The sequence below is a fragment of the Rhipicephalus microplus genome, chromosome 2, assembly GCF_043290135.1.
Source record: "Rhipicephalus microplus isolate Deutch F79 chromosome 2, USDA_Rmic, whole genome shotgun sequence".
NCBI lineage: Eukaryota > Metazoa > Arthropoda > Arachnida > Ixodida > Ixodidae > Rhipicephalus > Rhipicephalus microplus.
The window spans coordinates 277,876,601-277,903,236 of record NC_134701.1 but is presented as its reverse complement, the minus strand read 5'-3'; the positions used below and the strand labels follow the sequence as shown (position 1 = coordinate 277,903,236).

The 26,636-nt window shown below is 45.1% G+C and overlaps 1 protein-coding gene across 1 annotated transcript in view; it reads left to right on the top strand.

Moving 5' to 3' along the window:
• Cand1 (Cullin-associated and neddylation-dissociated 1) overlaps positions 1-26,636 on the top strand; it is a 70,895-nt gene that overhangs the window by 13,873 nt on the left and 30,386 nt on the right. The window contains exons 9-16 of the mRNA XM_037430356.2: positions 2,396-2,550; positions 5,604-5,800; positions 8,037-8,246; positions 19,575-19,668; positions 19,864-19,981; positions 21,226-21,357; positions 21,781-21,914; positions 22,632-22,717. Of these exons, the coding sequence (XP_037286253.1) occupies positions 2,396-2,550; positions 5,604-5,800; positions 8,037-8,246; positions 19,575-19,668; positions 19,864-19,981; positions 21,226-21,357; positions 21,781-21,914; positions 22,632-22,717 (1,126 nt within the window). The remainder of the gene's footprint in view (positions 1-2,395; positions 2,551-5,603; positions 5,801-8,036; positions 8,247-19,574; positions 19,669-19,863; positions 19,982-21,225; positions 21,358-21,780; positions 21,915-22,631; positions 22,718-26,636) is intronic.

The window sequence follows — 26,636 nt, the reverse complement described above, 5'->3', positions numbered from 1 at the left end:
CTTTTTCGTGAACTGTCAGAGCTGAGGGCACACCGAGGTACACAGCCGTCTGATCAGCGCTTACAATCTGGCCCAGCTGAAAGAAGACAGTAATGTACAGAAGTGCCGTACTCCAGTGTGCCAAAGACTGCCCGAAAATTTCGACAACAGGCAGGATGAATATCAGCGGTTTGTCATTGGGCTTTGTCGACAGCATTGCTACATGATGGGACACATAGGCAACGCTGACGAAATTCCGGTCTGGTTTGATATGCCCATGAACTAGACTGTGACCGCTAAAGGATCCAAGCAAATGAAAGTTCTTGACAACGGGAAATGAGCATTCATGATTTACAGTGATGCTCGCGTGCACAGTTGATAGAAAGAAGCTGCCCTCATATCATTTTCAAGAGAAAAGGGCTACCAGAAAAAACTTTCCTCGGGATGTTATCGTGAAAGCGAACGAAAAAGGGTTCATAAATGAATTCCTCATGCTTGAGTGGATCCAGCTCGTGCGGAATCGGCGACCCTTCGTACTTTTTCAATGACTGAGCATGTTGGTGCTCTGCTAATTTCGAGGCCACCTCACAACTGATGTAAAGGGAGCTCTGTCCGGTGGCAAGATGGACCTTGTTGTGATTCCTTGGGGACTAACATTAATCCTCCAGCCACTGGGCGTAGTTCCCAATAAACATTTCAAAGATCGTGCGTGAGCTCTGCAATGAGTGGATGCTGGACAACAATTCCAAGACCTCTGCTGGGCACCTACAATGTCCTACGCTCGCGCCCGTTTTTGTCTTGGTGTTGTCAGCTTGGAAATCTGCCCCGGAAGAGATGGTGCGCAAGTCTTTCCACAAATGCTGCATCAGCAACCCATTGGATGAAATGGTGGACAATGAACTCTACACATAACTAGTGAGGAACAGTTGCCGGCATTGGACGAGCCTGAGTGACAGCACTTTGTGTCCTTCTGGCGTTAACATTAGTGTCGAAACTACATAAGATTAGTGTCAAAATGAAAAGAAATGTCGCCACAGTGCAACTGGTTGTGTCGCATATTCATCAAGGTAAGGGTTAAAAAACCATGGGGTATGAAACTAAAGCCACTGATTCCTTGTACGTCTTTTCAATCTTTGGGAAGAACTGCCTAGATGTAAGACAGCCTGCCTGCCCGGTGTAGTAAGACGCTATGAGCTGAGCGTCACTTACGCTCCATACACTCAGCTACTTGTAGATGTAGCATCCCGACATAGTGCAGGGAACTGCATAGATTTCGTGTTTGACGAGTGCGTTTTCATGACACGGTTAGCTCAGCTGCAAAAATCGTGGCGAAACAAGTTGTATGCACCTCCACCTTTCGCTCCACTTCGTAAGTTGAGAGAGAGATGCGCTCTACGTTCCGCTGCTCACATGATAGTTTTGCATGTACACTTCAGTTACTTCTATGAGTTTGGGTGTAAATCGTTAGCATACACAGGTCTGACTGGAGCAGATCGTAAATTTTGGCATTACCAGACGCAAAGCTGCAAATTACTTTGAAAAAGTTGCAAACAAAGCTTCTGCTGTCAGGGGTCCTTTGAACAGAAGTTTGAATTATCGAGAGGGTACTGTACATCCATTGTTTCACGATAGTGAGGTTCGAGAGTACCGTATTTACATGAATGTAAGACGACCCCCCAAAATCGCATCTCAAAAAAAGAAAAAAAAAAAAACAACAATTTACGCGACCAACAACGATCGATTGCGTAGGTCAGTCACGTAGGCTGCAAGCTTCGCCTCTAGTTCCGGAAAGCGGCCAGACTTCGGCCCGCGAAAGCCACGGCGCTTGGAGTCGCACGAGAAAATTTCCTCGCGCTGAAGCCGCCACTTCCGCACCACACATTCACCGATTCCAAACTTTCGTCCTCATGTCACGGCACTCATGTCAGACAGAAGTGACTCGAGAGAGCCGGTCGTGGACACAAGCGACAGGAGCACGCGGCGACGCGCCCGCTTAGAAAATTGTATCACAAAGAGGAGCTTTTCCGTCAACTACCAATACTCCCCTACGGCGGCTCTTCCATCGATTACCGGTGCTCCCTCAAGAGCCGTGCACTCGTCATAAAGGCACTCGTAATGCGCGCAGTAGATGCTAAAAAAAGAAAAGCTTTTGTATAAGCACGCGGAAAACTATGCGCTTTGGGTTGAGCGGGAAACTATTCGAGATGACAATACATGGTTCGATTTCGATTCTAAGGTACGTGGTTCGATTTCGATTCTAAGACGACCCCCCAACATTGGATTGTCAAATTTGAAAAAAAGGGTCGTCTTACAATTGTGTAAATACGGTATGTAGAATGGTGTTGCAGAAATGTTTTAGCAAGAGGATACATCGTACTGAGATCTTTATTTTATTTTTTTCATGTCTCACATTCAGGGAGAGTGAAGATGAATACAGTGATGACGACGACATGAGCTGGAAAGTACGGCGGGCTGCTGCGAAATGTCTGGAGGCAGTCATCGCCACCAGGCATGAAATGCTCCCAGAATTCTACCGTGTCGTTTCACCTGCGCTGATTGCACGTTTCAAAGGTATGCGTTGGCCCTTCTGTTTTTGCCGCCTTCGTTTATAGTCAATCGCTTATTTCTGAATCTCTGAAATCACCCTAAAAGTACTGCAGGTTAAAAAAAAAAAAACGAGCCTGTATTTTTTTTTTACTTTGCTCAGCAGTCAAATGGCCACAACCATTACAGAAATAGGCCTGCCAGCACACTTAGCAGATATTTCGGTTTTCGCACAGGCTTTCATGAATAGTATCTGCTGAAAACCCTGCCTCAACACATGCTAATTGTGAATTTGCATCTCTTGACAAGTGCCGTTGATGCTGGCAAAGTGTGGGAAAAGTTATCGGCACGATGATAAACACAAAGCCCGTGGCAGGAAAGCAGATATCAAACCAGCTATTTCCCATACGTGTTTGCACATAATTGATTTGCTAATGCCTGAGAATATTCTTTGTTTTTATTAAAATGCAGCTTTTAACGCTGCATAGAGCCAATTATTTCTAGTTGTGTACAGCCTGTCACTTCAATTTTCAGGAAAACACACCACAACACCAACGAAAGAGAAGAGGGGGGGGGGGGGTATTGTGGCCTATGCATACTCGCTTGTGGACGGCTCTCTTTGCACTACCCAGTTATGGCCAGGGTAGCGATGACTGCCGCCTGGACAGAGTTCGATGGCAAGCTGCTTTCATTACAGAAAGCAATGAATTTGTGGGCTGCACTTTTAGTGGGTTTGCATGAAAAGGAAGTAGTAAGTGACTGTGCAGCACGTTTACGTTGTACATTTAGGTTGTCGTCTACTGAAAGTATCCAGTGCGGGCAATACTGAACAGCTATCTGAAGATTCATATCTTAATAGGGCGATCAGGAACTGTGTTGTACTGGCACGTTTGCTGCCTGCTGCTATCATTCCTCTACATCTCTGGTGCTCCTTGGAAAAGGCATTGATGCGCTCGTACCACGACAGTGGCCGCTTCAGATTTTCTTAATGCTCCACTCCGTAGCACCTTGGCATTCCATCAAAGCATTTTGTGAAAGTTTTTTTTTATTGCAGCAAACAGATTGCTTCATTGTAGGGCTGGTTAAAGCCTGTAAGATGATTGGCACGATAAGAGTGACTGCTTCAATTTATGTCATTATGGACTACACTTTGAACTGCATTTTTGATGGAGATGAAAATGTTATATGCCCGTGTGCTCAGATTTGGGTGCCTGTTAAAGAACCCCAGGTGGTCTAAATTTCCGGAGCCGCCCACTACCGCGTCTCTCATAATCATATGGTGGTTTTGGGAGGTCAAACCCCACATGTCAATCAAAACTAGACTTTGAGCTGAAAGTCAGAAAAATCAAATGTGAATTGCTGCAGCTTCCAAAGCTTTGAACATTCTTTACATCAACTATGTGGTTCTTGTGGCAGTACCGCAAAGGCTCCCGAATATTCAAGCATGTCTGAAAAATTAGTGGTTTACTGTACACAGTTAAGGGCATTCCTGAAACCCACTTAAGCTTACTACGGAGTGTGGCGCATAGGCACACTCTGCTGCAGAAATGGACAGGATATTGCTCCGTACACCGTTACAGCTAAACCCTATCAAAAAAGGCATTGGTGCAGCTGTCGCTGGGTATACCGTAATCGCTCACATTGAGCGCACCCATTTTGGCATACAGTAAAAGCTCGTTAATTCGAACCGCAAGGAGAAGCCACCTCAATTCGAACTAACGAAAGTGGAGAACAACAATATTACACTGCGAGTAGGGCATAACAATTTATTTTTTGAAAAAAATCTGTGATCGCGGTCTGCCTTCTTTCCTGAAGGCGACGGCCAGCACTTTTTGCTCTAACGAGCGAATTTGGTGGAAGGCCTCTTCTCCACCTTCTTCAAAACTTAGGAAAAGACGGGCGGCATTCAATCGGGCCATGACTTCCGCAGCAGATGGCCGCACTGGTGCTTCGTCCTCTTCCTCATCATCGTCACTAGCAGCGACAGGTTCTGCACTTCTGACCTGACATATTATGTCGCCATCCGTGAGTGCACCACGCACCGCTGCACTTAAGTCCACATCGACGTAGTCCGCAAAGCAGATGTCTTCCAAAACGTCCGCCATGGGGGCGGTGTCGCCGTGTTCGAGCACTGGTGTCTCGTCAGCTTGAAAAGCTTCGGTGCTGAAGCCACAGTGGTGAAAGCAATTTGCTATCGTCTCCTCCTTTTGCTCGCAACTTCTGCCTCCAAGGCGTCTTCAATAGTCCTCCTATTTTTTATATAAGTAGATAGCGTCGTTTTTGGTATCCCATGCTTTTTCACGATATCTTGCTTAGGCAAGAGTCCGGCGTCCACTTCCCGTAAGATATCAGCTTTCTCCTGAAGTGTTTTGGCACGGTATTTGCCGCGGGCACACGCCATCAAGTCGGAGCAGCAGAATCACGACAGACGGGAAGCTACTACCGGCACTACCGCAACAAACGTTAGCCGATGCCTAACACCGACGCAAAGAATCACAACAGTCTGAAGCTACTCTCAGCACGAACTACCAAGGTGTACAATGCACGCCCAAGACAGCGACTGCAGAGAAGGCTGGGCGAAGCTACGACGCACCCGTCTGCTGGTCATGCCATCTGTCGTCTAACAGCGACAACTACGCAGGATTTTCAAAGGCTCCAAGATTGACGCTTAAAAAAAAAAAATCTTTGAGGTTTTGAGGATGAAGAGCAGGCAGCCGCAGAGAGAGAGATTGTGGGGGGAGGGGGGTGAAGAGTAAGTGGTGCTATTTTCTGCACTCTGGCCTCCGTGCCAGTTTCTCCGTTTTTCTCTTCGCTCCCTGTCCAAGCCGCCTCGTAATTCGACAGCTGCCCTATCGAGTGACTAGCCAAGCCGCCGGTGCGGTGGCGCATAGTTCGAATTATCCGCGGCGGAACCTACTCGCGTTCGAATTAACGGGCTTTTTTATTCATAGGCTTGTATGGAGCTTGGCCGGACCATAACTTACAGTTCGAATTATCCATAAACTCGATTTATTGAATTTTGAATTAACGAGCTTTCACTGTATAAAGTCGACTTATTGTCGTTGTTGATGCTTTTTCAGAACGTGAAGAAAACGTGAAGGTGGACATTCTGCAGGCATACATTGCACTGTTGCGACAGACTCGGCCACTTGTCACGCCATGTGTTGGTGCCCCCCTCTGTGGCGATGACCCACGCTCTCTTGTCGCGGCTCAAGTGGGTCCGCTAGTGAGGGGTCTTCAGCGGCCCTTGCGCGAGCGGGCCCTGAAGACCCGACAGGTGAGGTATCCTTCTTACTTACATGTATTACTCTAATTAAATGTGAGGAGCCTATCTCAGATATGTGCACCTCAAAAGTTAGTGTCCTGTGAAGTGTATTGCAGGGTTGCCATTCGGTGGACTTGTAAGAGCCTGAACTAAAGCCAAAATTTATGCCATTTACCACCGAGTTTGTAGCTAAATAGCACAGAAACAATATTATGAGTGCACTAATTAGTATTGATCAATAAGTAATGCTAGTTTGAATTAGCAGAACTATAGAAATAAAAGCACATTTCCTCCCCTATTGCTTGCTTTTCATGCCACAGAAAAGTTGCAAAAAAATGAACAAATTGTAATTAGTTCTTCTGTGTGCATGTAATTTATGAATGAAAGATAGTTTTGACATATACAGAGTAAGGTTAGAACATTCCAGCCATCAAGTCAGTAGGAAATTTTTAGTTCTTCTGTGTGCATGTAATTTATGAATGAAAGATAGTTTTGACATATACAAAGTAAGGTTAGAACATTCCAGCCATCAAGTCAGTAGGAAATGAAACGGTGAGAAAGATTTTCCTGGAAGCTGCGGACTGGGTACATTCGATCAGTACATTTTACATGAGACAAGCCCAGCTTCGGAGAGTGAAATTTAGTAAAAACCGAGGTCACTTTATTTTGCTGTGGATCTCAGTTTTTGCCAAGTTCACACGACGACACGCACTGTGCATCAGAATTTTGTGCCGAAACTTGTGCCTTGATGCACACGTGCATCAACTGAAAACGGAAAAAGCCTAAAAGCATGATTTTTCATATGCCAACAATGAAAAAATAGCTACTTAGTGCAGCAAATATTAATTGCAAGAAAAAAACGTGTAGCCAACAGAAAATTTTTGTCGCCAAATGGGGTCAAAATGTAGCCAATCAGGGAAAGTAGTCATTAAGGACAACCACCTGGCACATTGTGCACCATATTTCAAATCGCTTCACTTCACTGACCACAAAGCGTTTTGATGAAGGGTCAATGGAAGGTGCATTTCGCTACCATATACAGTAATAAATAAAACAGTTTTTACCTTGCTGCACACCTTCTGCCGTACAAGCTTCCTTCAGGATTAGGTTTCGTTGAATTTCATCATGTCTTGTTGGATCTGTGCAATTAGTAAAATTTTGGGTGTGAAGTGATGTTGGACGTTGAAGTGCGAGTGTGAATCAAATAGACTGTTTTTTGAATATTTCTCAAATATTTCTCAAATACTTCAAAGTGAAATTGCAGAAAAAGAAAGTTGGAGATAATTTCTAAGCATATGTTGATGAGATAGCAACATGAAAATGTTTTTTTTTTTGCTAGGTTGATGAAGCGGTGGTGAGGTGGTGCTTCATTGTTGTCTTATCGAGAATGAGGCAGTGCAGAGGCTGAATTGTATTGATGTGCATGATTTGGTGCAACCAAAGTGTTGTTGACAGCACCTTACACTTGAAAGGCAAAGATGCTGTTTCCTCAGCCTCTCCTCCTCTGTGGAACCCTTGTCTACCACTGATGTGGCAGCGCTTGTCTGCCACTGAGCACAGCATTGTCTGCCATGTGGCAGACAAGGGTGTGCTCCCAGCCCCGCCGCGATGGTCTAGTGTCTAAGGCACTCAGCTGCTGACCCGCAGGTCGCGGGATCGAAACCCGGCTGCGGCCGCTGCATTTCTGATGGAGGCGGAAATGTTGTAAGCCAGTGTACTCAGATTTGGGTGCAATTCGAAGGACCCCAGGTGATCAATATTTCCATAGCCCTCCACTACGACGTCTCTCATCATATGGTGGTTTTGGGACGTTAAACACCACATATCAATCAAGGGTGTACTCCCATTCAGTTCGGGCTTCCTAATCTGCCTCGTAGACATCAGTGTATAACATCTGAAATTTTGGATGCTAAAGATTTTCGATGTCAAACAGCATTGAGCCCCCATCTCTGCCACGTCTATCATCTCTATATTGGAACCAGCAATTTTTCGAATCGATGCATTTGCCACCGTAGCAGAGCCTGAAGGGCAGGTTTGCTGCAATCACAAGAGAGGAATGGGGTGAAGGATAGTGAGAATCTTAAGGGGCCACTGGTTGATCAGATGTTGACTGTGTTTGCTTTCGGGAAGCTCATATAGTAATATTCCATTGTGGATCGAAGAGAACAGCTTACACTATTTGAAGAATATTTGAAACTTTGAATATTCGCACTCTCTTGAAAAAAGTACTCGCTTCGAACGCACCCAGGGTTGCTTGGCCCTACTGACCGAGCTGCTGCAGCTGTTGCCCGGAGCTCTGGCAGACTATCTACCAGCACTGTTGCCTGGACTGCACTTTTCGCTGAGTGACCGACAATCCAGTTCCAACATGAAGATTGACACCCTTGCCTTCCTGGGATGCCTGCTCACACACCATAGCCCTCAGGTGTTCCACCCGCACATAGACACCCTGCTCCCTGTGAGTACACATGCTGGGAGGCATTTGTCTACAACTGAATGCTTAGTTACGATACCTGCCCGGTGAACAATATTCACTGAATGGGCCCTACAAAACTTTTCGAAGTAGTCGTCAATTGACTTCACTAAATGACTGTATGGCCCCATGGCTGCACCAAAAATTTTGGGAATGTGTCTAGTATGAGTAGAGTTCCTGGTATTTTTCGCACGCTCCCTTGCTCAGAACCAGAGAGCTCGCTCGGAAGCTTCACAGGCAGAGGTGATAAGCAGCTACATTCCTTTGTCTCTCTGTCTCATGACCTTGAGTAGTTGGTTTCCTTTTTGAGCAGGCTGTTTACTTTCAGTGGGGTCGAGAGCAAGCGCATACATGTTATGGCGTATTCGCGTTGGCTATGCTACTTATGCAGCTTCATCATCATCATCATCAGCCTGACTACGTCCACTGCAGGACAAAGGCCTCTCCCATGTTCCGCCAGTTAACCCGATCCTGTGCTTGCTGCTGCCAATTTATACCCGCAAACTTCTTAATCTCATCTGCCCACCTAACCTTCTGTCTCCCCCTAACCCGCTTCCCTTCTCTGGGAATCCAGTTAGTTACCCTTAATGACCAGCGGTTATTTTTTCTACGCGCTACATGCTCGGCCCACGTCCATTTCCTCTTCTTTATTTCAACTATAATATCCTTAACCCCCGTTTGTCCCCTAATCCACTCTGCTCTCTTCTTGTCTCTTAAGGTTACACCTACCATTTTTCTTTCCATTGCTCGCTGCGTCGTCCTCAATTTAAGCTGAACCCTCTTTGTAAGTCTCCAGGTTTCTGCTCCGTAGCTAAGTACTGGCAAGATACAGCTGTTATATACCTTCCTCTTGAGGGATAGTGGCAATCTACCTGTCATAATTTGAGAGTGCTTGCCGAATGTGCTCCACCCCATTCTTATTCTTCTAGTTACTTCAATCTCGTGGTTCGGCTCCACGGTTATTACCTGCCCTAAGTAGACATAGTCTTTTACAACTTCAAGTGCACTATTACCTATCTCGAAGCGCTGCTCCTTTCCGAGGTTGTTGTACATTACTTTCGTTTTCTGCAGATTAATTTTAAGACCCACCTTTCTGCTCTCCCCGTTCAACTCCGTAATCATGAGTTGCAATTCGTCCCCCGAGTTACTCAGCAATGCAATGTCATCGGCGAAGCGCAGGTTACTAAGGTATTCTTCATTAACTCTTATCCCTAACTGCTCCCATTCTAGGCTTCTGAAAACCTCCTGTAAGCACGCGGTAAATAGCATTGGGGAGATAGTGTCCCCCTGCCTTACACCCTTCTTGATTGGTATTCTCTTGCTTTATTTATGAAGCACTATGGTAGCAGTTGATTCGCTGTAGATTTCTTCCAGGACGTTTATATATACTTTATCGACGCCCTGATTCCGCAGTGTCTGCATGACGGCTGATATTTCTACTGAATCAAACGCCTTTTCGTAATCTATGAAGGCTATGTATAGTGGTTGGTTATACTCTGAGGATTTCTCTATTACCTGGTTGATAGTATGAATGTGGTCAATTGTTGAGTAGGCTGTTCGAAATCCTGCTTGTTCCTTTGGTTGATTGAATTCTAATGTTTTCTTTACTCTGTTAGCAATTACCTTTGTAAATAGCTTGTATACTACAGAGAGCAAGCTGATCGGCCTGTAATTCTTCAAGTCCTTGTCATCTCCTTTCTTATGTATTAAGATGATGTTAGCGTTCTTCCAAGACTCTGGTACTCTTCCCGTCAGGAGACACCTCGTAAACAGGGTGGCTAGTTTTTCTAACACAATCTGTCCTCCATCTTTCAGCAAATCTGATGTTACCTGATCCTCACCAGCAGCTTTGCCTCTTTGCATGCTCTCCAAAGCTTTTCTGACTTCTTCTATCATTACTGGTGGGGTGTCATCTGGGTTACTGCTAGTTCTTATAGTATTAAGGTCGTGGTTGTCTCCGCTACTGTACAGATCTCTGTAAAACTCTTCCGCTATTTTAACTATCCTATCCATATTGGTAGTTATTTTGCCTTCTTTGTCCCTTAGTGCATACATCCTACTTTTGCCTATCCCAAGTTTCCTCTTCACTGCTTTGACGCTTCCTCTGTTTTTCAGAGCGTGTTCAATTCTCTCCATGTTATACCTTCTTACATCGCATACCTTACGTCTATTAATCAACTTCGAAAGCTCTGCCAGTTCTATTTTGTCTGTTGTACTTGACACTTTCATGATTTGACGCTTCTTAATTAGGTTCTTCGTTTCTTGGGAAAGCTTGATGATGTCCTGTCTAACTACCCTGCCTCCAACTTCCACTGCACACTCCGTAATGATACTCGTCAAATTATTATTCATTGTATCTATGCTAAGGTTGGTTTACTCACTAAGAGCCGAGTACCTGTTCTGAAGCGAGACTCTGAATTCCTGTACTTTCCCTCTCAGTGCTAGCTCATTGATTGGCTTCTTGTGTATCAGTTTCTGTCGTTCTTTCTTCAAGTCTAGGTGAATTCGAGACCGTACCATTCTATGGTCACTGCATCGTACCTTGCTAACCACTTCCACATCCTGCACGATTCCTGGGTGTACACTCATTATAAAGTCTATTTCGTTCTTATTTTCGCCATTAGGGCTCCTCCATGTCCACTTGCGGTTTTCTCGTTTTCCGTAGAAGGTATTCAAAATCCGTAAATTATTGCGTTCTGCGAATTCTACTAGTAGCTCTCCTTTGGCGTTTCTAGTACCGATGCCATAATCTCCTACTGCCTGGTCTCCAGCCTGCTTCTTCCCTACCTTTGCATTAAAGTCGCCCATCACTATAGTATACTGTGTTTTTACCTTATTCATTGCCGCTTCCACGTCTTCATAGAAGCTTTCAACTGAAGCGTCATCATGGCTGGATGTAGGCGCGTAAGCCTGTACTACCTTCATCTTGTATCTTTTATTCAGTTTAATTACGATACCTACCACCCTTTCATTAATGCTATAGTATTCCTCTATGTTGCCAGCTATGTTTCTCATAATTAGGAACCCCACTCCCAGTTCTCTTCTGTCTGCCAAGCCCCGATAGCAAAGGACGTGCCCATTCTGTAGCACCGTATAGGCCTCATCTGTCCTCCTAACCTCACTGAGCCCTATTATATCCCATTTAACACCCTCTAGCTCCTCGAATAGTACAGCTAGACTTCCCTCACTAGATAAGGTTCTAGCGTTAAACGTTGCCAAGTTCAGGTTCCAATGGCGGCCTGTCCGGATCCAGAGATTCTTAGCACCCTCTGCTGCGTTGCAGATCTGACCGCCGCCGTGGTCAGTTGCTTCGCAGCTGCTGGGGACTGAGGGCCGTGAGTTATTTGACGTAAGCATGCAGCTTACTAAGCTCAAATCAAGCTATCGTTAGGGACATTGTACTTATGACCCAATCATTTTTAATTATGGGATCGTTTAGGATACAAGAGAAAGTCATTTCCAGCTGACCTTGAAATATAATTATAAAGTCCAGGCTACATGCTGCTCTACACTGCAGACTACTTATAGTGTAACTGCTTTTAGTGCAGGACCGATTACAAAGTGGTCTTTTTAGACTCATTTATCCTCTTGACAGTGGCATACCGCTTATTTTGGGTCTCCCAAGATGGAAGACCGGTAATGATGCGGATGCTGGAAATATCTTTGTGACAAACGCGTTTGCGAGTGCGCTTCTGAAAGGAATTACGCTAGGTGTGCACCAGGCAGCGAGCGACGAGGTCGTGACGGAGGAGGGGACGCAATGTGAATGAACAAAGGACAAAGGGAGGAAAATTAAATAATAAATGAAAAGCAAAACACCACAGCAGTCCTATGGGGCTTGCCAAGTGAGAAAGAGGATAGTTACCTAGTTGATGGAGAAGCCACATCACAAGTGCTGGTGTAAGCTTGCCTAGTGAGAAAGGGGATCCTTACCTAGTTGCAGAGAAGCCTTAGCAAAGATACTGGTGTGGCTACAGTGGACTAACATGGCTCGGGTAGCCTGATTGCATTCTCATCAACTGCGCCTTGAGTTTCGTGTAAAGAAAAGAGTCTTCGTTATCCCTCCTGCTTGCTACAGATATGACATTTGCTACCTCTTCTGTAAATTCAAAAGTTCAATGGCTTTATGATGTGGGCTTTCGCCTTTGCTGCCAGTGTGCGGTGTTACATAAGCTTGACTGGCTTTTGTCGTTATTGATCTCCCGGCAGCAAACGTAAACTTCGTGTCACATGCTGCTCTAGGCTCGTTGCTTGAGTGCAATATTTTTAATGCCCGATGTTTACGTTGTCTTAGACCATCCTTAATGCGACATGCCAAGCGGCAGGCTAGGCCTAATCCGCATTTGTTGCATTTCAGTTGCGGTCGCGTGTAATCAATGTTGTGCTTTGGTACGGAATGATCAAAACTCCTTGCAGTGGCTGCACATGAAGGGAAGCGATATATATCATTAATGAAAATAAGGCCATGGGCGGCACGTGTAGCGCTCATATGGTGGTTCGCAATTCGATTGCAATGTCTTGAAGTCGGTTGTGCATTCGGGAAATCAACTGCTCGGTGATCGGCGGTGCATTCGGGAAATCAACTGCTCGGTGATCGGCGGGAAATTTCGGGCTTGACTCAACATAGTTTCTGTGCAATGTGCATAATTGAAGCAGCCTGACAAATAGTCAGCAAATTACCATGATAGTATTCGTTTTGTTAGCCTTTCTTCTCCCCTGTCGCTTTCGTTTCGGTGGGAGCGCGTGTCGTTTAGACGTTTATTTTTGTAACATTCGGTAATTCAAATGGTTGCAAGCACCACGCATTGTGTGCTTAGATTTTCGAACACGTGAGGTTGCATGCTCATCATGTTTTGCACAACTGTGGCCATTGAAAAGGGTTGTTTTGGTTATAGTGAGGTACCGCGTATAGTGCTGACATTCGTGACTTACGTTACAAGCAGTTTATGCTGTATAATGCTTGGCACGCGTGTTCTAAGGTGGCTCGACTATCAATAGGGAGCGTTTTTAGACTGTTCTCAGAAAAGTATTGTGCGGCCCTTGGCCTTATTTACACTTGCGTGGGTGGTGTGCGGTCTACTGCAGATTTTTCGGACATGCCTAAAAATTGAAACTTTCTGCCTGACTGTTGAAACTTTCTGCCTGACTGCAAGCCCGAAATGGCATTAATTGAATTCCCATTTTTGCGGCATCTTATCAAGTAGGCTAAAACCAACACTTTTGTGGGTCGATCCATATGTGGTTGCCCCGCAACGGTGGTCTAGTGGCTAAGGTACTCGGCTGCTGACCCGCAGGTCGTGGTATCAAATCTCGGCTGCGGCGGCTGAATTTCTGGTGGAGGCGGAAATGTTGTAGGCCCGTGTGCCCAGATTTGGGTGCACGTTAAAGAACCCCAAGTGGTCGAAATTTCCGGAACCCTCCACTACGGCGGCTCTCATAATCATATGGTGGTTTTGGGACGTTAAACCCCACATATCAATCAATCAATTCATATGTGGTTGTAGAAGAGTCTGAAAGGCAGCTTTGTTATGCAACTCCAAAGTGTGATGAAGTGAAGCATACAGTAAAAGCTCGTTTATCTGGACCTCGTTGACTCAGAAATTCGGTTAACTCGGACTCGCGACGCAGTCCCGGCAGAACTGTGTATATTTTAATGAGGTCAAATGCTCATTAATTCAGAGGGATTTAGCCGCGCACCGGTTATCTCGAACAACCTTGTAGAGAACTATCGGAACTCCAGAGTCTCGCGATCTCGGCGGCTTGGAGGCTCAAGCACCACTTGCCGTAACTGATGGCAGAACCGGAGTTTTGGAGAAACTGAAACCGAGCGAACTGCAGCAGAATATGACGATGATGATGGTGAATGAGGGGAAGTGGCTAGGTGGCGCTAGTCACCACCCGGCGGAAACGCTTGGGCCACCGGCACATCCAGCGTCTACTAACAGCTGCTCGCTACGACCATGCTACGCCTACTGGTGTACTTCTTCGTGTCTTGGTTCTTTATGTTGTGACTTGCGTGTTGCGGCTGTGTTTGCGTGCGTTGTCGCCGCCATCGCGCTTCATGGCGACCATCACAGGAGTTAAATGGCCACAGCAGCCAGCAAATGATCTTGAAAGAAAGGTTGTGATATTGAAAGACGTGATGAGCCGACGCGACATCGCCGCACCGTGCATGAAGCCGCCGAAGCCCTCGCTGTCCTCGAGGAGTTCTGCGTTTGTTCTCGCGACAGTACACGTGCGCACCACCACCTGATGGGAATAAATAAGATCATTCTGTCAGAAATTCGGACGACGAGGCAGGCAAAAATAACACACTTTTTTAAGAAATAAAGGTTTGTCTGTGCCGTGTACGTTTTCCTTTTGTTTTCATGGTCCATTCGATAATTCGGAATTCGGTTAACTCTGACATTTTCTCCAGTCCCATGAGATCCGTGTTAACGAGCTTTTACTGTATAAAAAAAAATCTGAAGTGGCCACTGTCGTGGTGTTGTGTGGCAATGTCTACGGATAAGCACCAAAAATTCACAGAGGTATGATGGCAGCAGGAGGCAAAGGCGCCAGTACTGCTTGATCACTGACGACCCTTATGATAAGCATTTTCAGCTAACTGCTTGGTAGTGCATGTGGCATAGTGCATTTGTATGTTTACTGCACACATTGAAAAGGTGATAGCCCAAAACGCACTGTGCCACAGTTCATGTAAATGTTTAGTTTGAGACCCCAAAGGGCGCTGCACAGATCCATTGCAGGCATGACACGCTTTCATGGCGAACGTCTGTGCACGATACAGCAAGTGCCTTGGCAGTGCTGGCGTGCTGCACACAACTGGGAATGATGGCTTCACATGGTTTGATAGCGGAGATTTTCGAACAGTAGCGCATCGGGGAATGCTGGACCTGTTGTCCACTCTTTCACCCCAGCTTTGTGTTGCACATGATTGTTTATTGAAGCACTCCTAGAAAAAGAGCCATGATCTTTTTCTCAAATCAGCTGTGCTCATTATAAGATGCAAATTCGTTAGTAGCATTTGGTATGTAATTAAACAGGGTTCGTGGCAGCTACCGAACGTGTTTGCGAGAGCCAAGTTGTGTGCCAAAATGTCAGATGTAGGTACTGGGAGGCACTGAAGCTGTTTCAGAAGGGGCAGGGGTACTCTGTTTTCTTTCCCACGAACTCTTTTTTAGGGGCGAAGCTCCTTAAGACCTCACAATGTCCGCCGTCTGTCCGTAACACCATGTAACCTTCAACTTTAAGCAACAGAGGGCGTTGGTGGTAACCGTTTTGCATGTAACCTTCAACTTATAAGCAACAGAGGGCGCTGTGGTCAATTGTAGATGTGATGGCGCTGCTGTCAACGCTATATATATATAACCACGTTCCATACCACACATTCTCTTTTCTCATATGGACGAAGACGAACGCAGGAAAGCGCGACGTGCTGAGTATCAGCGTCGCCGTTGACGGGAAGCTACCGTGGAGACAAAAGAGAAGGAAGCGAATGCAAAGCGGCGACGGCGACAACAAAGTTCTACACCACAGACTAGGGCTAAGGAAGCAAAGGCTAAGCGGGAAAAACGCCAAGCTGACGCGCAGTTGAGACAACTTGAAGCGGATGCAAGGCGGCAATACCGACAAGAAAGTTCTACACCAGAGACGATAGCTAATGAAGCTGTGATTATGAAGTCAAAACGTAACCTGGAACTCGGAACCTCATATCAGCTATAAAGAAGAATCACCGCTATATCACAATCGGTCTCAGCACTATCTCTTTGCATAAAAAAAAATATATAAGTATCACAACCATTATCGGTCTCAGTACTATCTCAACTTTAATCACAATAATCACCTCCGAAAGCTTCGCCCCATAATTATCTTCAAGCAGCTTGAAATGCAGTGATTTTTTTTTATCATATGATTTTTTATTCGCAGGGAATAGAGAAAATTGTATGTTGACCATAATGCTGTCAGGAATGCCATACTGTAGGCACCCCCATTTTCTAATGAAATCGTACAGAATGTCATTATTACTACAATGTGAACTATACTCTGCATATATTTATTTTTTACTTCTAATGTGAGATTAGTTCGGTGCATTGATTAAGGGGGGACACGGGTTTTAAAAGCCGAAAAATCGTCAAAAAGTTGATTTTTTGGAAATGGCAGTTTTGCTATTTCCATCCAATATTCTACCATTTCGCCAAGTTTTATGCAGTTTGAAACGATATCTTAGCCGTAATATCAATTTTAGCACCAGTGCCAGCTAAATATGAGCCAAGAATTTGGTAAATAAAGCGCCTTTTCCGTGACACGCGACGGCCGTCATATTTGTCCGACAGCCGCGAATCATATATCGTTTGAAAGCGCAGCCTCTCGTCTTGATTTTCGCGCCATTTTCGGCTCCGAGCGCGCGTTGGCTGTGAAGATATCCCGATTCAAAAAGAAGTCCCAACACGCGCAGTAATTGGCCAGTTACGGCACGTGACCCGCAGCGGGTCACGCCATTGGCCTGACAGGCATCGTCTGCATCACTCCGCGGCGACTGTGCGCACACCGTACGCGTCAACTGGTTTTCGCACGTGAGCAACGATGTCGACGCCGTCGCCGAAGTTCGCTACGAAGTACAAATTCGGAACAAAAAGGAAGAGGAAGACTCCGTACAACTTCCAGAAATGCGCTGCTGTGCCACCACCAGTTCCTGACCATGCGGAGAACGGCGTGCTTCCCGAGTCGAGCGGCGCCGATGCGGGCGTGTTAGGCCTAGTCCCCCAAAGCGCTCTTGACAACCGCCGCGGGTCTTCGTCGTCGTTTCGGCACGACACTGCAATGTTGCAGCCAGAAGATTTGCGGCGTATAGAGAGTGAAGCTCAAGAAAAACTTAATGTACTTGCTTCAACTCCTGCTACTGCCCGAAAATCTGACTTTTTGGATCGTGATGACGCTGCCACACAAGCTAGCAACGATCTCGCTACAAGTTTTTTCATCGCTAGTTACGACTCGATGAACGCGCTGCTGGCGTCTACCAGTTGCAAGTGTACAATTTGTGGTGGTAACCTCACGGTGCGAAAAGGTGAGCGGGATTTTGGCCTTGCTGTGAAGTTTGTTGCCGAATGTGCGATCTGCGGCGATAATGTGCAGGGATGGAGCTCGCCGCGCGTGAGCGGCAAAGCAAAGCTCAGGCCTTTTGTCATAAACATCCTTGCGGAGCGTGCAATGCAGAGCACCGGAAACGGGCAAACCGCAATGAACGACATTTTTGCGGCGATGAACATTTCGGAGAGAGGAATGCACAATAAAACATGGCAGGGACACTTGAAAACGAAACTCGTCCCCGCGGCAACCGATGGGGCAGAAAAGTTGATGGGGACATGTGCACAATTAGTGCGCGATTTGTACCGTGACCTAAATATAAACAGCCCGGACAACATCGCTATATCGTTCGATGGCACATGGATGACGCGCGGCCACTCGTCTCATATCGGCGTCGGCACCGTAATTGAGCTCTACACAGGATTTGTGCTCGATTATGTAGTGCTCAGCAATTTCTGTGCTGGGTGCGCACGGGCACCAAAAGAAGTTGACCCTGCCTACCAGGCTTGGAAGGAGGCACACGCATGCCAGAAAAACACGGACAAAAAAGCTGGGGAGATGGAGGTGGAAGCGGCACTGATCCTCTTCCAAAGATCGCTGCAGAAGCATAAGCTGCGGTACACGACCTTGTTGTCGGATGGTGACAGCCGCGCTTACCTTGCTCTTCAAGATGCGAAAGTCTATGGATACATACCCGTGGACAAGGAAGATTGTGTTAACCACATTCACAAGAGAATGGGCACAGCACTGCGAAATCTAGTTTCCAAGCAGAAGTCCTCTGGTACAGAGAGTCTCGGTGGGAAAGGAAAGCTGACTGGTGAGCTTATCACCAAGCTCAGCAGCTACTATGGCTGGGCCTTGAAATCGCACAAAGGTGATGTCAAGGCCATGCATAAAGCAGTCATGGCCACATACTACCACATCACCTCAAACGATGTCACTTCTAACCACACTCTCTGTCCAGAGGGCCCAGATTCATGGTGCCGCCAAAACGCAGCAAAGGCCAAAGGTGAGCCTGCTCCAAAACACCGCCACAATCTGCCACCCCATGTATGTGAGGCGCTTCTTCCAGTTTACAGACGTTTGTCTGATGAATCGCTTCTTCGGCGATGCCTAAGAGGGAAGACCCAAAATAACAACGAGTGTCTCCACTCAATTATTTGGGCACTGGCGCCGAAGGAGAAACATGCATCATTGTTTGCTGTGCAAGCTGCTGTGGCAGAGGCTGTAATGAAGTTCAATTCTGGGTATGAAAAAGCTTCTACAGCCATACTTCAAGAACTTCAGCTAAACCCTGGCCAACAGTTGACCAAGCGCATGAGTGAAAAAGATCGCCACCGTGCTGAAGCATGCGCACGCAAGCATGCTTCTGCAGAAAACTTGCAGCGTGTGCTACGAAAACAACACCGAAATGACTCTAAACAGACAGACTATGTTCCTGGAGGGTACTGATGCTAGGCCATTTGTGAACATTGTAAATAGTTTGTGATTTTCTGTATTAAATATGAGCCTATTTTGTTTTTTGACGTTTTCTCAGAATGTCATTTTCGATGTTTTTGAAACTTGCCAAAGCGATATCTTGGTCTTGAGGTCACATAGAGCCACAATTCTTGTGGTGGCATGTAGCTACATATGTCTCCTACACAAATGTAGGAACAGATTTTTCAATCTAGTCTTTCTAAATTTTTATTCTTGGTACTAATTTAATCGCTTGATAGAGATATCTGGAGATTAAACTTCAAATTGCTATAAAATTGGTAATACTTGTAATATTAAAAAAGTAATCCTACATTTGTGTTAATTACACTTCATAGTATCTAGCCATATGTCAATATTAATATTCTGGCCAATAATTGCCTTTCCATTGTTCTGATAAACAATATAGGATTAATTTTAATTATCTCTGCAACTGGCCAACCAATTTCAAAAGCAATTATATTTTTGAAATCAGCTTGAAAAACTCTGTCTGGGTTACAATTTTCATTGAATTTGGTCAAGAAATATAAAAAAAAAATTTAAAACCCTCTTCCCCCCTTAATACAACTTTGGGAAAGAAATGTCTGTTTTGGCAGTCTATATTACATACAGTAAATGAGATTGGAAGGTATTTGCGGGCAGTTTGCTTTTTCTCTTTGGTGTGATTTGGAGACAGCTTTGGAAGCTGCACCTAGCCGACGAGTGCTGATTTGATGTCTCATTGAAATTTGCAATTGTCTGTATTTTCAGCCAATCATAGTGGCTGTCGGGGACAGTTTTTACAAGATAACATCAGAAGCTTTGCTAGTTCTTCAGCAGCTGGTGAAGGTCATCAGGCCATTAGGTAAGCTGCTTTCTTCTACTTGCTTGCATTCTTTATACTTTTGAAGAAGAAACGAGCATATAGGCATGATAGCCTTACTTTTTTATTTGTGAAAGGCGTGTGCAGTGGGTTATGGATGGGATGGAAACATGAAAAGTGTTATGCATTGATGTATTTTCATTTCACCTTTCTGTGTTTTCTGTTCTTTATCTCAAGATCAGGAAAGCTCTTTTAGGTTTGAGCCTTATGTCAAGGACATCTTTGAGTGTACCCTGACAAAGCTAAAGGCAGCTGACATTGACCAAGAGGTGAAGGAAAGGGCCATCACGTGCATGTAAGTGGAGCACATCTTTTTTTGTTTACTTGGTTATTGCACTTGTGGAGCTGACATTGGCGACCTAACCGGGCTACAGAATAAATCTGTTTCTTCTTCAGCTGAAAAGAATCGTAAAGACAATCGATGCTATTGTTGCAAGTATACAGGAATTAATCTGTGGATAAAGCGAGTGTGTTAGAATGAAAGGCTTTCATGCTTCTCCCACTTCTCGTGGTTTTCAGGAACAAGTTTATCAGAAGATTGAACAACTTTCTTTTTTTTTAAGTATTATAACTCGGGTGGGACTAAAACTGTAACTAGTCTTACATTTGTATAGGGAAACCTTCTAGCATACTTTATGATAGGATATTGAGATTGAAGTTCTATGCTGATTTGTAATATGTATTTGAAGCTTAGGGGGCCAGTTAACAACCCCGAGATCAAAAAATTGTTATAAAGAGAACTATGTGCACTTTTGCGTTTTGAACATGCTGCTGCAAGTATTTTGCAAATACATGCTAAATTAAGAAGTTACAGGGGTTTGAACATCGGCTTCAGCCGGTGTCAAATTTTTGCGTGGCCTTGCCACCCTTCTCCCTCACAAAAATGGGATTGCGTTGCTCATCGTCATGACAGGTTTAGGCCGATTGGCGAGCTCGGTGCTACGTCAAGTCGCCGATCTGTGACTTGACGAACTGTGAAGGAGGATTGCTCAGGCGTAGGAAAGGAGCGCGGCAATAGTTTTTGGAAATGGAGGCTCGACTCCTCTTGCAGCATATTCAGAAAACGTGATCGCTGGGGTCTACTCTACGAATTGTTGAGGTTTGGTGATGTAAGAAAAAAGAAAACTCGAGCCTGTTGACTGGTCTTCAATAAAATGAAAATTATACTGAAAACTGTCTTTTGACCATATGCCAAGTATTGCACATAACTAGGACAAACATTTCTTGCTAGTAACTTGCTTGAGATACGTTCATGACGTACATTGTGCACTGAATGGTTGTAGCTTACCTAGGTAGGTGCAGTACAAAGAAGCGTTCAAGTAAAATTGGCATTTTCGCTGTTAAGAAAGATGCACCAGTATTGAACATTGCTCTGCTGTCTGTCAAAGCAGGTTTGAATATCAAAACCTTTGTATGTTTGTTTTAAGCAGCCTTCGATTACAACTTGGGCACTCACTTCAATTTCAGCACATAGTGTACTATAGTTCCTAATTAGTGGTGATTGGTACCCTGTGCACTCACACACATTGTTTATTTCAGGGGCCACATTCTTTGCCATCTAGGTGATTGCCTCCTGGCTGAGTTGGCGGTGTGCTTGCCCATCTTTCTGGATCGGCTTCGTAACGAGATCACACGGCTGACGACAGTCAAAGCACTTACAAAAGTTGCCGGGTGAGAAATGGCTCTGTGGCTTTGAACAAGATCTAAATTTCTGTTGCATGCATCTGGAATGTTCCTGTAATTTCATTTAAAAGTACAGTAGCCTCTCAGTAAACGGAACAAGTGGCTCTGACAAGATTTGTTTCATTCTTGTACTTGGCACCCTGGGTTATCTCTCAGTAAGTGAAACTCGTATTAAACGGAACATAATTTTTTGGTCCCTTCATGTTCAGTTAATGGCTGACATCAGGGTGGTCATTGCATTTTCTTTGGCACATTAACGGGAGGAATTACAAGTCAGTTTTTTTTTTGTAGGAAGCCCTACAAAATGAGTGGGAAATTTCAAGTCTAAAACAAGGCCTTGTGCTGAAGGCAAAAGCTCTCCTAGCTTTTTAATGTTCTCCATTCATTGGTGCCTTGATGTTTTTCACGCAGGTCACCCCTGCGCATAGACCTCAGCCCCGTATTGTGTGAATGTGTTCTCTCCTTGGCATCTTTCCTCCGCAAGAACCAGCGCGCCCTGAAATTGGCATCGCTGATGCTGCTGGATACGCTTGTGCGGAACTACAGTGAGCTTGCTTTTTTGTTTTCAGCGCTCACTGTTAATGTTGTTATGTTTGCATAAATTTGGAGAGTGAGATGTTGGATCAAATTCTTTAGTCAATTAGTTTTAATTTCTTGTATTTGGCAAAATATGCAAATGATTTCGTGAGGAAGAAGTGATAACAAAGATTGCATTAAAGCTAATAAGTTGCTTTCAAAAAATTGAATGTTCTTGTTCCCTTCTTTTTTTAGTATTAATGTTAAACCACAAGAAGGATCGATGGAACTGTAGTCTCTCAGTGAACAGAAATCTGTTTAACGAAAGTCCTGCTTAACTGGAACAACGGTCTCTAATATGATTGGTTTCAAACTTGTAATCTACACCTCTGTTCAACCCTCAGTAAATAAAACCACCTTTCTTTCAGTGAGAGGACTGTGTGAAATGTGCATTTTTGTGAATTAATCCTCCATTTTCATGTTGATCGCTGCTTTTCATGTTCATACCATTTAATGACTAAATGGGTTATGTATTCTTTAAGAGCACTTTGTTTTATAATTTTATGTTACTTGATGTAACATATGAATAGATCTATTTGCACTTTTGCTGCATGATTGACCATCATTTTGCTGTTTTGCCAGCTTGTAATGGGATAGGGATCGTGTTTAGCTGCTCCTTTTTTTCTTCTTCTTCTAAGGAAGTAAGGTTGATTAATTGGTTGATTGAGGCATTCATTATCTTGCAGGTGCATACCTCTCTCAGGATATGGTGGCCACTGTCATGCAAGAGCTTCCAGCCCTGATCAATGAAACAGACCTTCACATCTCTCAGGTTTGTGAGAGCTGTTGGCAGCATTTTAGTGTTATACCTCTATATGGATACAAAGCAGGCGCTTGCACATAAGTGTTGAAAATTAGAATTTTGTGGCCTCTGTGAGGAATGCAGTTCTTAAAACTTCGATGATTAATACCGTATTTACTTGCGTCATCTTCGCACTCACATAATTCTCGCACCCCCCATATTGCCCAACAAAAGTACGATTTCTTTTTTTCCTCGAGTAAATATCGCATCCTCGAAAACCGCCGCAATAATGTCGTCTGCTCATTCCAGCCACTGATGATGATAGCGCCTGCCATCTGGCGCGGTCTCTTGGCCACTCACCAGGCACCATACTGAATTTTAGTTAGACAGTGGAAGTTGTTGGGTGTCCGATGAGGAACGTTTTGCCACAAAAATTTTTCGTATCTGTTCATCACGAGCTGAGGAACCAAGTTTTTTGAAGCGGCGCGAAACGAGGATGAGAGGAGGCGAGCTCGAAACCCTTGCTGCTCCTCCGCGTAGCCTTCGCAAGCCAAATCTCTTTCCCACCCTCTTCAGCACCCGACCATGAGGTGACGTGCCCATGACGTGCCTAAACAAGTCCAACCCACGAGCACACGAGCAGCGTTGCTTTGTTGACCAGCGTTGTTTTGAGGCCTACTGCCTGTTTTTGCGGGATGGTTTGGAAACGCTGGCTTAGACGCGGTAGAGTAGATGAGCACAATGAGTGCGTGAACGCGTAGGAGCATGCGATGGTGGTCGTCCGCTCAATGCGCTGACCGCGGGAACACAAACGCATGCGAAACGCTGGCAGTTTAGCCCCGCATCTCGTAGCATTTCACGGGAAAAAATGAAAAAAAAAAAAATGCGCACAATTTTTTATTGCGCCTCGGTATTTGTTTCAAGTTTTATTAATCTCTCAAAGCAACAAATACATAAACTACGCATGTTGTGTTAAATAATTTTTCCCATGTCACGTGTTATACTGTTGGCAACGTCAGAGCATAGACGTCTACGTAGAGAACCAACGTCACTGCATCGCCGTGTACGTAGGACCACTTATACGCCCATGTCATGCCCTCATTCTCTAGGCGTGCGCCGGCAGAAAGGAGAGGAAGCAGCGTTCATCTTAAAATTTGACCTGTTTCCGCGGCGCGTAGCGTTGCAAATTTTGGCAGATGTGATCATGAACGCCTCGTGTACGCATTGCGCTTGTCAGCTCAAAGTTGTCGAACATGGTGAGTGGCCCTTTAAGCATCAAGCGTACTATTATTGCACAGAGGTTGAACGCAATCTAAGCCAAACCAAAGTGGCAAGTGCGCGTTGCGACGTGTTTTGTATGTTGTGTCAATAATCTTGTCAGGTTATGGGGCGACACTGAAGCTACTCGACTGCTTTCAAGTTGAAAGTGATAGATCATGCACTAAACAACGGTAACAGGGCTGCCGGTAGGCCGTTCGGGGTCTACGAGTTTTGTATTCGCTACTGGTGACGGCAGCTGAAAGCCACCAAGATGCGTTAGGCCTGCCATGTGCCTAAAACTGGGATTGATGGTAAACTTTAATTCTTCAGAAGGAAACTGTGGACGAATCTGTTAAATAGCCATCAGCCCAATACTGACGTCCTACGCTTACCTTTTGAGGGCTCCTGTTGAGCAACGAACGCTACCGCTACGCCTGCTACGCCCACAAGCTTTGCGTATGGTATTCTAATTCTCGACTATTTGCTTGCACTTTTTGTGTCTCAAATAAATCATGCCTTGTGTTGAACCTGTGCTTTTATTGTTGAGGTAAGTTTTAATTAGTTCATCTTGCTGGTGTGAGAATCCCGATTTGCGGCCACTTCGTTTTATTTTTTGCTCTGTACGTTTTCGTGAAAAGTTTTCCCCGCGTAATTCTCGCACCCCCGAACTTTGCATCGGTTTTCCGCTAAAAAAGTGCTAGGATTATGCGAGTAAATACGATAGGCGCTGGCATGACACGTTCATAAGCGCCTGTTAGGCTGTTGATCCTCAGGCATTTCTTCTTTCTGGGTGCAGTACACTTTATGGAATGAATGATGGTTAAAAATGTTTGGATACAGTGAATATTCGTTAATACGTACCTGCACGGTGGCAAAATTATGTACTAAACATACTATGCATAAACCACCAGCTATGAATTTGCATCTCCAGACAAGCGCCATCGCCGCCAACAAAGGAACAAATTCAGGTCCACAAGAAGTATTGGCTACAGCACCCGCCATAAAGCCATTTCTTTTTGCCAAGGTGCATAAAAGATTCTGACTTTCGTTTAACTTCCTGACAACATGCGGTGGCGACACCAAGGAGCATTTCGAAACTATTGCAGGGTCTGGGATACGCAGCGTAGTGTAGCAATAGAACAGACACAATTGGCTGTCGGTGATGCAGTTGTTTCACGTCTGCTTCTAAGTAAAAGCTGAGCCACTTTTTTTTAAATGCATACGGTTGCAGAGGGCCGAATTGTTTACTGCATGGCTAGTTGCGTGCAGCACTTCGCTTACCCTGCGCATACCGGGACTACACATTCGCTTGCTGTACAGTATGCCCACTTAGCTTCAGGCCATTCACACGTGCGGCGAGTAGCCTGCTTGGTTACTGCAGCAACGATGAGCTTTTCGTAAGCAATGCGTTCTCTGTGATGCTCTAGCAGTCCTGGTAGCGGAAGGAGGCGCGTTTGGGTTGTCACTGAATAAAAGCGTGCAGCATGGTTACAATAGCGCTAAGCTTGGTGTACAGCACGTATTGGCATATTACAGCAAGGATTCTCAGTTCCAGCGACCCGGAACGCTAAACTCTGCGACGCTAAGCTGCTTGCGTATGAAGTGGTTAGTGCTTGAATATCATCCCACACAATGAAGTGGCAGCGGTCTGCGGCCTAACGCGTTCATGTAGTTTCCTACTAAAGCGTGCAGTAGGCCTGAAGCGACGCTATGCCACACCATGCCCGAGCCGATAATCGGGGATGCTTACTGTGATAAGGCCTTTTGTCTGCGATAAGTCGCATCGGCACATTTGTCGGTGGTCGCCACATCGTCTTCGTTTTTTTTCTCGATGTTTACTCGCAATGTCATCGCCACGCAAAAGCCGGAATAACTGATTGGCTGATCTCCACACTTATCAACAACATGACGGAAAACCGTTCACAGCACATAGTGGTGTCTGCAAGTTCATTCGGCCAGTAAAATGTTTTGTCGGAAAATGTTATCGCGGTATGCAGGTAGTACGCACTAACCAATAGGCATAAGCCGAGAAATACGGCTTAAGCAGTTTGCAAATGCATTAGTCTCTATGAGACTTGGTAGGGGATTCGTGACAAGTACGTTTTAACCATTAGTGCATTTGAAGTGAGTACGTACTAACAAGGTTTAACTGTATATACTGAATTTACTCGCATAATCGGCGTACTTGCATAATAGACGCACCCCTAGCTTGGTCGCGGAAAATCCTATTTTTTTTAAATTCCGCACGTAATAGGGCACACCCAGAACTTGGCCGTGATCAGGAACGATTCTGCCCTCCAGCAGTACAGTTGGAATGCGGTCTTCATAACCTGGGGAGGGAAAAAAAAGAGAGAGAGAGAAGGCAATTCAACGAGCAAATAAAAAAAAATGAAGTGGAACGACCTAACCAACGTGTTTGTCAGAATAAAACTTAAAAAAAAAAAGTCCATGAGCGAAAAAGAAAAAATGACTGTCCCATTAATTAGTGATACCCCCCCAAATCGGCACGCTTCTTGGAGGTCACATGTACAACGCCGGTAGCTCTATTGCTGTCACCACCATCAGAGAGAAAAGAAACACCATTTTGCAAGCAGTGTGCATTATGTTATGGTCGTGTATTCAACATTGGTTCCATCATGGGGAAGTACGCAAGCTACACGGCTGGATTTAAACTGAAGGCAGTGCAGTA